The 13082-nt window shown below is 42.9% G+C and overlaps 1 protein-coding gene across 1 annotated transcript in view; it reads right to left on the bottom strand.

Moving 5' to 3' along the window:
* syne2a (spectrin repeat containing, nuclear envelope 2a) overlaps nucleotides 1-13082 on the bottom strand; it is a 242120-nt gene that overhangs the window by 220133 nt on the left and 8905 nt on the right. Inside the window, exon 2 of the mRNA XM_084151514.1 lies at nucleotides 3739-3880. Within this exon, the coding sequence (XP_084007640.1) occupies nucleotides 3739-3826 (88 nt within the window). The 5' untranslated portion in view covers nucleotides 3827-3880. The remainder of the gene's footprint in view (nucleotides 1-3738; nucleotides 3881-13082) is intronic.

Below are 13082 nucleotides of genomic sequence, written 5' to 3'. Positions count from 1 at the left end.
ACCCCAGTGGTTTGCCTGTCATACAGGTAAAGATTTAAAAGCAGTTGAAGTTGCTCCTAGATACTGACCTAAGGTCATTTTCACATTTTTCCCCCTGGAGGAAAAATGCGAAAATGACCTTAGGTCAGTATACCCAGATCGAGAAAGGGCCTAATTTGCCATGGCTCAACCTGGGGTGTATTCACTAGGAACCAAACAGAAGCAAATGGGCTGTAACGGGGAGGGACCTACCTGAATTTGTCCAATAAGGAACACTAGATTTTGTTGCAAAATGCTTTCCGTTGCAAAATGTTTAGATTTTACGATTTGCACTAATGAATGCACTTCTGGTTTGGGATGAGTTTATGGATGGATTCCAACCTGAACACCTGGCTCCCTTCTCTCAGCTGGTTGTTCAACCACAGCAGGTTTTGTTTTCACTTTTTGCAACCACATGTCTTGATAAAAAGTCTTCATAAAGATTCCGCATCCCTGCTTCCTGAGTGTTTCTACCACCAGCCTTACAGGTCCCATAACAAAGTCAGCCTCGAGCTTTGCTACTATATCCACAAACTGTGTATAGAAAGAGAGAGATGTATTTAAGATGGCTACCAGAAAACAGCATCCAGTAGCCTTGACCAGCGATAAATCTTCACGGAAGCCCTTAGACATTGAAATTCAATATGCAGAAGGAACTGTTGCATCATGTGGAATGATCTCCAAAAGTCCTTAAAGTTGGTGGATTTGGTGCCCATAGGGCAATTCAGTCGGATGTTAGAGGGCCGTTTTACTGAAGAATGTGTTTTGCTTTTCGTGTTTGCTTTTTATGTATTGTGTATATAGATATGTATTGTCATTGTTGTATTGTGTAATTGTTGTTTATTGATGTGTTGTTTATTGCTGTTTGCTAGGTCGTCATTGTAAATAAGAATTTGTTGTTAATTGACATACCTGTATAAAAAAAGGTGAAATAAATGAAAAATGATGTCACCTTAGACACAAAGGTCACCTTAGACAACCGTGACTCAGAATGACTATCCCCACACACCGACCACTTCGTGGTCATAGCAAATTCCTCGTAGCCTGGCAACCATGTGACAGCGAGCAGTGTCTGCTTGGGCCGAGTCTAGACCACACTGAAGATAAATTAGCTAGAAAGAGAGAGAGCAAGCGAGAGAGAGCGAGAAAGAGAGCGAGAGAGAGCGAGAGAGAGAGAGAGAGAGAGCGAGAGAGAGAGCCACCCCTAACCTTCATCTCTAGGCAGTGAGAGATCTACAGTATCTGAGAGGAGTGGATGGGTATAAGATGAAAATTAGATCTATCAGAAAGCAAGGTATTGCCATATTGCTTACACCAATCCAATGCTTTGAGCTCTACAAGAAAGTATTGGCATAGGGGCTTGGTCTTTATTGGCGATGTATGAAACAGTGATAAACGTGTGACTTCAGCCCTGTCCAGAAACAACCCATCATCCCTGGGCACTGAACAAATTGGATCGGTATAAGTAATATGATAGTAATTCCACTTTTCTCACTGAGGTGTAGTGTCAAGGGGGAATTAAATAATGTTTGTCAGGGCTGGGCAATTTTGATGAGAGTGGAGGCCCCAAAAAATCTGAACTCATCATGAGGGGCCACAGTTGCTCGCGGGTCTGCGTACCCACATCCATACCCCTCCCCCCCACACACACATATTGTGAGCAAAACATTTTAGAGGCCCCCCACTTTCATGCAATTCTACACATTTTGCCATGGGGTATAGAGAAAATGTTGCCGTTTTAAAGCAAGTTTGCTGCAATTCTACACATTTTGCCATGGGGCGGAGAGAAGATTTAGCAATTGTATAATATAAGGAAATCAGTCAACTGAAATACAGTAATTAGGCCCTAAACTGTGGATTTCACATGACTTGGAATACAGATATGCATGTTGGTCACAGATACCTTTAAAAAAAGGTAGGAACGTAGATAAGAAAACCAGCCAGTACCTGGTGTGACCCCCGTTGATCAGGCTGTTGATTGTGGCCTGTGGAATGTTGTCTCACTCCTCTTCAATGGCTGTGCGAAGTTGCTGGATATTTGGGGGAACTGTAAAACGCTGTCGTACGTGTCGTTCCTGAGCATCCCAAACATGCTCAATGGGGTGACATGTCTGGTGAGTATGTCCCAGGAAAAACTGGGACATTTTCAGCTTCCAGGAATTGTGTACAGATCCTTGCGACATGGGGCCGTGCATTATCATGCTGAAACATGAGGTGATGGCGGTGGATGAATGGCACAACAATGGACCTCAGGATCTCGTCACAGTATCATTCAAATTGCCATCGTTAAAATGCAATTGTGTTCGTTGTCCGTAGCTTATGCCTGCCTGCCCATACCATAACCCCACCGCCACCATGTGGCACTCTGTTCACAATGTTGACATCAGCAAACCGCTCGCCCACACGATGCCATACACGCATCTGCCCGGTACAGTTAAAACCGGGATTCATTCGTGAAGAGCACACTTCTCCAACGTGCCAGTGGCCATTGAGGGTGAGCATTTGCCCAGTGAAGTCGGTTACGACGCTGAACTGCAGTCAGGTCAAGACCCTGGTGAGGACAACGAGCATGCAGATGAGCTTCCCTGAGACGGTTTCTGACAGTTTGTGCAGAAATTTTTATCAGCTGTCCGAGTGGCTGGTCTCAGATGATCCCGCAGGTTAAGAAGCCCACACGTGGTCTGCGGTTGTGAGGCCGGTTAGAGGTACTGCCAAATTCTCTAACAATACGTTGGAGGTGGCTTATGGTAGAAAAAATTTACATTAAATTATCTTGCAACAGCTCCGGTGGACATTCCTGCAGTCAGCATGCGAATTGCACGCTCCCTCAACACTTGAGACATCTGTAGCATTGTGTTGTGTGACAAAACTGCACATTTTAGAGTGGCCTTTTCTTGTCCCCAGCACAAGGTGCACCTGTGTAATGATCATGCTGTTTAATCAGCTTCTTGATATGCCACACCTGTCAGGTGGATGGATTATCTTGGCAAATGAGAAATGCTCACTAAGAGGGACGTAAACAAATTTGTGCACAAAATTTGAGAGAAGTAAGCTTTTTGTTCGTATGGAACATTTCTGGGATCTTTTATTTCAGCTCATGAAACATGGGACCAACACTTTACATATTGCGTTTATATTTTTGTTCAGTACAGTATATTTTATACTAAATATAATTTGACTAATTTGAGTCTCACATCACTGTGGGCTAAGGGTCAAGACAGAGAGGCTGACCAAAGATATTTATAACTAACCCAAGATAGTTCATCTGTGTCGTTAACAGTGGGAGAAATGAAGCATAGTGGGCAGAACAAGCAAGGAGGTGGGCAAACCCAAGCACGAGCTAGCGAGATCCTATTTGCGCGTTGTAGCATGTATTTGTATTTTTCAGTTAGGGAACGCCTACTCAGTTTGACCTTGCACTCCTAAACAACGCCATTTTTAAAAACTTTGGCAAAGTGTCAAGTCTATAAAACTTGTGCACTGTGTTCATAAGAGATTCTAGTTTTGGGAACAGAAAACTTTATTGAGATCATATATTTCATCGATGAGAAAATTTGCAGAATGTCGGCCCAATTTCACCTAGTTCCATCCTCTCCCACTACCCGCGACTGGACTTCCTCTCACTACCATATTTGGTGGTAGGAAAACATTCTGAACGGATGCTTCAGCTTTACAGCCCCTGTGACGTGTCTGGGTTCCCCCTTCTGTCTGTGGACTGACCTTGCAGTAGCATGTGGACGTTATCAATGTCCAAGGGGATGACTCCATCGTCCAGGGGGGCTTCCTCTGGGTTTAGCCCTGACGCCATATCTCCTGAGTGGGGAACCGATCACCAGGTGAGTCCTGGCAGCATGCTGGTGCTCTGTTGAGATAGCAAGGCATACAGGACAATAAATAATCTGAATTATATTTACTGTATATAACACACTTTCATTAATCACACCCACACACACACGTCAACCTAGTGGGCTCCGAGGAGAGTACTGTGTACACAAACTGTGTACCAGTAGTACATTAAATAGACATGGTGTCACCACTGTGAAAACTCCCAAGTCCCAAGAATATACAGTAGCAACAGCAGGTCAAATAAATGAAGTTTAATACAATACGAGTTGCAGCAAGCTGAACAACAATCCACATATGAGCAGAAAGATTACAAAACATTCAACAATATACAGGTACATACTAACATAGCTTAAGTACAAAAAAAACATATACACATAGGATCAACAGTGGAAACACGTATCTGGCTATAAATCTTTGTCCAAAAGAAAGAGTAACAGCCTATGTGTTGTGTGACACAAGTATTTAGTCAGCCACCAATTGTGCAAGTTCTCCCACTTAAAAAGATGAGAGAGGCCTGTAATTTTCATCATAGGTACACGTCAACTATGACAGACAAAATGAGAAAAAAAATCCATAAAAACACATTGTAGGATTTTTAATGAATTTATTTGCAAATTATGGTGGAAAATAAGTATTTGGTCAATAACAAAAGTTTCTCAATACTTTGTTATAATAATAAATAATAATAATAATAATAGTTATATACCCTTTGTTGGCAATGACACAGGTCAAACGTTTTCTGTAAGTCTTCACAAGGTTTTCACACACTGTTGCTGGTATTTTGGCCCATTCCTCCATGCAGATCTCCTCTAGAGCAGTGATGTTTTGGGGCTGTCGCTGGGCAACACGGACTTTCAACTCCCTCCAAAGATTTTCTATGGGGTTGAGATCTGGTGACTGGCTAGGCCACTCCAGGACCTTGAAATGCTTCTTACGAAGCCACTCCTTCGTTGCCCGGGCGGTGTGTTTGGGATCATTGTCATGCTGAAAGACCCAGCCACGTTTCATCTTCAATGCCCTTGCTGATGGAAGGAGGTTTTCACTCAAAATCTCACGATACATGGCCCCATTCATTCTTTCCTTTACACGGATCAGTCGTCCTGGTCCCTTTGCAGAAAAACTGCCCCAAAGCATGATGTTTCCACACCCATGCTTCACAGTAGGTATGGTGTTCTTTGGATGCAACTCAGCATTCTTTGTCCTCCAAACACGACGAGTTGAGTTTTTACCAAAAAGTTCTATTTTGGTTTCATCTGACCATATGACATTCTCCCAATCCTCTTCTGGATCATCCAAATGCACTCTAGCAAACTTCAGACGGGCCTGGACATGTACTGGCTTAAGCAGGGGGACACGTCTGGCACTGCAGGATTTGAGTCCCTGGCGGCGTAGTGTGTTACTGATGGTAGGCTTTGTTACTTTGGTCCCAGCTCTCTGCAGGTCATTCACTAGGTCCCCCTGTGTGGTTCTGGGATTTTTGCTCACCGTTCTTGTGATCATTTTGACCCCACGGGGTGAGATCTTGCGTGGAGCCCCAGATCGAGGGAGATTATCAGTGGTCTTGTATGTCTTCCATTTCCTAATAATTGCTCCCACAGTTGATTTCTTCAAACCCAGCTGCTTACCTATTGCAGATTCAGTCTTCCCATCCTGGTGCAGGTCTACAATTTTGTTTCTGGTGTCCTTTGACAGCTCTTTGGTCTTGGCCAAAGTGGAGTTTGGAGTGTGACTGTTTGAGGTTGTGGACAGGTGTCTTTTATACTGATAACAAGTTCAAACAGGTGCCATTAATACAGGTAACGAGTGGAGGACAGAGGAGCCTCTTAAAGAAGAAGTTACAGGTCTGTGAGAGCCAGAAATCTTGCTTGTTTGTAGGTGACCAAATACTTATTTTCCACCATAATTTGCAAATAAATTCATTAAAAATCCTACAATGTGATTTTCTGGAAAAATTTTCTCAATTTGTCTGTCATAGTTGACGTGTACCTATGATGAAAATTACAGGCCTCTCTCATCTTTTTAAGTGGGAGAACTTGCACAATTGGTGGCTGACTAAATACTTTTTTTCCCCACTGTAAGCTACAGTGACGTGCACTGATATCATTTATCATGAATCATGGATCTGGTCATTCAGAATCTTCTTCCTCCTTGTCCTAGTTCCATTTCAACCCCTGTTCCCTGCTCGTAGGACCGCCCCCTTTCATGTACATGGTCCACAAAGCACCACTTAGCCTATTGGAGAACTAGGTGGGGCCATCTATTGGTTACACCTATCCAGTCCTTTCAGACGTGTGAACACCAAAGAGGTAAGGGGAACTACCCTAATTTCTCTGGCTGAATTTGCCCTTTTTTTTAAGGAGAACTACCCAAACCTCTCTGACTTAATTTGCCCTTTTTTTCTTAGGGGAGCTAACATCTCATTCAGGGGAGCTGAACCCCTTTAATTCGCACCCTGCTGCTGGACCTCATATGGAAGCAAATTTGTGCCAGAATTCAGCTGTAGAAATGACCACAACGAATCTTGAAAACTGAATGCATCTAATAACAGATGACCAAATCGAACCGTGAATGTCATTTAAAGCTCCAAGGTGGTCATTTGCTATTTGATGTGTTAAGTTTGCTTATGCAAACGTAACAATGAAACATGATGAAGCCCCAAAATTGCCCACGCTGGAAGCCTGTGTTTCAGACATAAGTAAGTGGACAATGTTTTTTTACTTTTAAACTCAGACAAAACAGAGATGCTAGTTCTAGGTCCCAAGAAACAAATTATATCTGCTGTCGGATCTGACAATGAATCTCATTGGTTGTACAGTCGTCTCAAATTAAAATGTGAAGGACCTCAACGTTACTCTGCACTCTGATCTCTCTTTTGACTAACATATAAAAAAACATTTCAAGAGAAGCTTTTTTCCATCTTCGTAACTGTCACGCCCTGACTCAGGGGACGGTTATTTGTTGAGTCAGGGTGTGTATATTTCGTGTTGTGTTTATTTCTATGTTTAGGTTCTAGATCGTTTAGATCTACAGTGGGGAGAACAAGTATTTGATACACTGCTGATTTTGCAGGTTTTCCTACTTACAAAGCATGTAGAGGTCTGTAATTTTTATCATAGGTACACTTCAACTGTGAGAGACGCAATCTAAAACAAAAATCCAGAAAATCACATTGTATAATTTTTAAGTAATTAATTTGCATTTTATTGCATGACATAAGTATTTGATACATCAGAAAAGCAGAACTTAATATTTGGTACAGAAACCTTTGTTTGCAATTACAGAGATCATACGTTTCCTGTAGGTCTTGACCAGGTTTGCACACACTGCAGCAGGGATTTTGGCCCACTCCTCCATACAGACCTTCTCCAGATCCTTCAGGTTTCGGGGCTGTCGCTGGGCAACACGGACTTTCAGCTCCCTCCAAATATGTTCTATTGGGATCAGGTCTGGAGACTGGCTAGGCCACTCCAGGACCTTGAGATGCTTCTTAAGGAGCCACTCCTTAGTTGCCCTGGCTGTGTGTTTCGGGTCGTTGTCATGCTGGAAGACCCAGCCACGACCCATCTTCAATGCTCTTACTGAGGGAAGGAGGTTGTTGGCCAAGATCTCGCGATACATGGCCCCATCCATCCTCCCCTCAATACGGTGCAGTCGTCCTGTCCCCTTTGCAGAAAAGCATCCCCAAAGAATGATGTTTCCACCTCCATGCTTCACGGTTGGGATTGTGTTCTTGGGGTTGTACTCATCCTTCTTCTTCCTCCAAACACGGCGAGTGGAGTTTAGACCAAAAAGCTCTATTTTTGTCGCATCAGACCACATGACCTTCTCCCATTCCTGCTCTGGATCATCCAGATGGTCATTGGCAAACTTCAGACGGGCCTGGACATGCGCTGGCTTGAGCAGGGGGACCTTGCGTGCGCTGCAGTATTTTAATCCATGACGGCGTAGTGTGTTACTAATGGTTTTCTTTGAGACTGTGGTCCCAGCTCTCTTCAGGTCATTGACCAGGTCCTGCCATGTAGTTCTGGGCTGATCCCTCACCTTCCCTCATGATCATTGATGCCCCACGAGGTGAGATCTTGCATGGAGCCCCAGACCAAGGGTGATTGACCGTCATCTTGAACTTCTTCCATTTTCTAATAATTGCGCCAACAGTTGTTGCCTTCTCACCAAGCTGCTTGCCTATTGGCCTGTAGCCCATCCCAGCCTTGTGCAGATCTACAATTTTATCCCTGATGTCCTTACACAGCTCTCTGGTCTTGGCCATTGTGGAGAGGTTAGAGTCTGTTTGATTGAGTGTGTGGACAGGTGTCTTTTCTACAGGTAACGAGTTCAAACAGGTGCAGTTAATACAGGTAATGAGTGGAGAACAGGAGGGCTTCTTAAAGAAAAACTAACAGGTCTGTGAGAGCCGGAATTCTTACTGGTTGGTAGGTGATCAAATACTTATGTCATGCAATAAAATGCAAATTATTACTTAAAAATCATACAATGTGATTTTCTGGATTTTTGTTTTAGATTGCGTCTCTCACAGTTGAAGTGTACCTATGATAAAAATTACAGACCTCTACATGCTTTGTAAGTAGGAAAACCTGCAAAATCGGCAGTGTATCAAATACTTGTTCTCCCCACTGTATGTTGGCCAGGGTGGTTCCCAATCAGAGGCAGCTGTAGCTCGTTGTCTCTGATTGGGGACCATACTTAGGCAGCCGTTTGGCACCAGTCTGTGTGGGATCTTGTTCCGTGTGAGGTATGTTATTTTGTCTACCTTGGACTTCACGGTTCGTTTGTTGTTTTGTTGTGTGTTCAGTACGTAATTAAATATGAATACATATCACGCTGCGCCTTGGTCCTTCTCGTTAATGAACGATCGTGACAGTAACATTGCAAAAGTCTGAACCGTTTTGTAAAAAAAAGTATGCAGAAAAGCTAACCCATGCTTTTTAAAAATTATTATCAGCTTTAATATCGCAGATAGATAGTAGCTTCCATCAATGTAATTCTCTGCATCATTTCCAATCCCCCATATATCTTTTTGTAAATATATACTGTATATATACAGCACCAGTCAAAGGTTTGGACACACCTACTCATTCCAGGGTTTTTCTTTATTTTTTACTATTTTCTACATTGTAAAATAATAGTGAAGACATCAAAACTATGAAATAACACATATGGAATCACGTAGTAACCAAAAAAGTGTTAAACAAATCAAAATATATTTTATATTTGAGATCCTTCAAATAGCCACCCTTTGCCTTGATGACAGCTTTGCACACTCTTGGCATTCTCTCAACCAGCTTCATGAGATAGTCACCTGGAATGCATTTCAATTAATAGGTGTGCCTTCTTAAAAGTTAATTTGTGGAATTTCGTTCCTTCTTAATGCATTTGAGCCATTTAGTTGTGTTGTGACAAGGTGCTCAAATAAGCAAAGAGAAAGAACAGTCCATCATTACTTTAAGACATGAAGGTCAGTCAATACAGAACATTTCAAGAACTTTGAAAGTTTCTTCAAGTGCAGTCGCAAAAACCATCAAGCGCTATGATGAAACTGGCACTCATGAGGACAGCCAGAGGAATGGAAGACCCAGAGTTACCTCTGCTGCAGAGGATATGTTCTTTAGAGTTATAAGAAGAAGAGACTTGCTTGGGCCAAGAAACACGAGCAATGGACATTAGACCGGTGGAATTTTGTCCTTTGGTCTGGAGTCCAAATTGGAGATTTTTGTTTCCAACCGCCGTGTCTTTGTGAGACACAGTGTGGGTGAACGGATGATCTCTGCATGTGTATTTCCCACCGTAAAGCATGGAGGAGGTGTTAAGGTGTGGGTGTGCTTGGCTGGTGACACTGTCTGTGATTTATTTAGAATTCAAGGCACACTTAACCAGCATGGCTACCAAAGCTTCCACAATCCCCCGACCTCAACCAAATTGAGATGGTTTGGGATGAGTTGGACCGCAGTGAAGGAAAAGCAGCCAACAAGTGCTCAGCATATGTGGGAACTCCAAGACTGTTGGAAAAGCATTCCAGGTGAAGCAGTTTTTTTTTAATTCTAAGACTGTGCAAAGCTGTCATCAAGGCAAAGGCTACTTTGAAGAATCTAAAATCTAAAATATATTTCATTTGTTTAACTCTTTTTTGGTTACTACATGATTCCATATGTGTTATTTCATAGTTTTGATGTCTTCACTATTATTCTACAATGTAGAAAATAGTAAAAATAAAGAAAAACCCTTGAATGAGTAGGTGTGTCCAAACATTTGACTGGTACTGAATATATAACATAGTTCCTCCCTAGGTTTCTTCCTAGGTTCCTGCCATTCTAAGGAGTTTCAGCCTTATTCTAAAAAAATTCCCTCATCAATCTACACAGAATAGCCCATAATGACAATGCAAAAACTGGTTTTTAGAAATGTTTGCTAATTTATAAAAACATTTTTTTAAATGAAATATCACATTTACATAAGTATTCAGACCCTTTCCTCAGTACTTTGCTGAAGTACCTTTGGCAGCAATTACAGCCTCAAATCTTCTTGGGTATGACGCTACAAGCTTGACACACCTGTATTTGGGGAGTATCTTCCATTCTTCTCTACAGATCCTCTCAAACTCTGTCAGGTTGGATGGTGAGCGTTGCTGCACAGCACAGCTATTTTCAGGTCTCTCCAGAGCTGTTCGATCGGGTTCAAGTCTGGGCTCTGGCTTGGCCACTCAAGGACATTCAGAGACTTGTCCTGAAGCCACTCCTGCGTTGTCATGGCTGTGTGCTTAGGGTCATTGCCCTGTTGGAAGGTGAACCTTCGTCCCCAGTCTGAGGTCCTGAGCGCTCTGGAGCAGGTTTTCATCAAGGATCTCTCTGTACTTTGCTCCGTTCATCTCTGCCTTGATCCTGACTAGTCTCCCAGTCCCTGCCGCTGAAAAACATCCCCACGGCATGATGCTGCCACCACCATGCTTCACCGTAGGGATGGTGCCACGTCCTCTGTAGCTCAGCTGGTAGAGCACGGCGCTTGTAACGCCAAGGTAGTGGGTTCGATCCCCGGGACCACCCATACACAAAAATGTATGCACGCATGACTGTAAGTCGCTTTGGATAAAAGCGTCTGCTAAATGGCATATTATTATTATATTATTTATGTTTCCTCCAGACATGATGCTTGTCATCCAGGCCAAATATTTCAATCTTGGTTTCATCAGACCAGAGAATCTTGTTTCTCATGGTCTGAGAGTCTTTAGGTGCCTTTTGGCAAACTCCAAGCCGGCTGTCATGTGCCTTTTACTGGGGAGTGGCTTCCGCCACTCTACCATAAAGGCCTGATTGGTGGAGTGCTGCAGAGATGGTTGGCCTTCTGGAAGGTTCTCCCATCTCCACAGAGGAACTCTAGAGCTCTGTCAGAGTGACAATCGGGTTCTTGTTCACCTCCCTGACCAAGGCCCTTCTCCCCCGATTGCTCAGTTGCATCCAGCTCTAGGAAGAGTCTTGGTGGTTCCAAACGTCTTCCATTTAAGAATGATGGAGGCCCCTGTGTTCTTGGGGTCCTTCAATGCTGCAGAAAGTTTTTGGTACCCTTCCCCAGATCTGTGCCTCGCCACAATCCTGTCTCGGAGCTCTACGGACAATTCCTTCGACCTCATGGCTTGGTTTTTGTTCTGACATGCACTGTCAACTGTGGGACCTTATATAGACAGGTGTGCACCTTTCCAAATCATGTCCAATCAATTGAATTTACCACAAGTGGACTCCAATCAAGTTGTAGAAACATCTCAAGGATGATCAGTGGAGACAGGATGCACCTGAGCTCAATTTACAGTCTCATATCAAAGGGTCTGAATACTTATGTAAATAAGGTATTTCTGTTTTTTATTTTTAATAAATGTGCAAAGATTTCTAAAAACCTGTTTTCACTTCATCATTATGGGGTATTGTGTATAGATTGCTGAGAATTTTATTTATTATTTAATAAATTTTAGAATAAGGCTGTAACATAACAAAATGTGGTAAAAGTCAAGGGGTCTGAATACTTTCCGAAGGCACTGTAGGTATGTGCAGCAATCCAAAGACTTGTGTAAGGAGTGTTGAGTGCATGTGCATACTGATTTTGCGAAAATAAGCAACTTTTCACGCAGACAAAACTACCAGTGCCTGCATACAAACCTGTAGGTTAAAAGCACACAGTTAACTTTATTTATGTGTAAAATTCATACACAAAATCCAGTGCAAGATTTCTTCAAATGTTTTTTACACCGTGGAAATTGTTTGTTTACCAGCTGGAGTTTCTAAAACATTTGTAAATGTCTGATTATTATTTTACATATAATCCACGGCGTGTATATAGGCATGCATCCTAAAGGAGAAAAAACTTGCACAATGCTTTAACTGGAGTGATAAAAGACCCTCAGAAACAAACAGTGAGAAATGGTGAGTAATATTAAATGACATATGCACAAATAAAAAAGTGTGAGTCATAACATAAAATAACACGTTTCAGTCATGTGGCCATAATCAGTGTCAGTTTACACAATGACATGTGCTACAAGCTAGATAAACATATAACTACTACGCCCACAACGGGTGCTCACTGCTCAATCACAAATACTAGTGAGTAGGTGACATACAGAGTTACCCACATGAAGTAACATATTGGCATGTTGGAATGTGTGCCCTTGTTGTGTGTGGTGGCCAGTGTTTTCTTGTGTCACTATGGTGAGGAGACAAAATTGGACGGTCAGCTGCCTGTCTATGTGGCTGGAAACAGGTAGCCTTGCAGGCAGCTGTCCTATTAATGTGCTTTGAACACGCGCACACACGCGCACACACACACAAACACACACGCGCACACACCCACACAAACATTGATTTGTCAGGCTAACATCAGAGGTGGAAAAACTGTCTCTGCCCAAAGGTCTGATCCTATGAAGCATGTCAGGGCACACACCCACAAACACACACGCACACACACAGCGACGTGCCAGGAATCTGTGGTGGCGCCCAGAAATAGGACATAATATCGTTGATCTCCAGCCGAGCTCCTGCTCCAATCTGCGTGCAGGCCGAGGGTACCTTTTATCAATGGCAGATAGAGGTCTATCGTTTATGCTGATCTACCTATTTATAGCTTTGTCATGTCATGTGACAACCTGGGGTGCATACCAATGCACTTGTTCCCTACTTCCCACAAATCTATAAGCATTGGCTTGGTGGAGGCATGGGCTA

This window comes from Coregonus lavaretus, assembly GCF_964263955.1.
Source record: "Coregonus lavaretus genome assembly, chromosome: 33".
In the NCBI taxonomy this organism is placed as follows: Eukaryota; Metazoa; Chordata; class Actinopteri; order Salmoniformes; family Salmonidae; genus Coregonus; species Coregonus lavaretus.
Note: the sequence above shows the minus strand (reverse complement) of the source record. Positions and strands in the feature narration are given on the sequence as shown.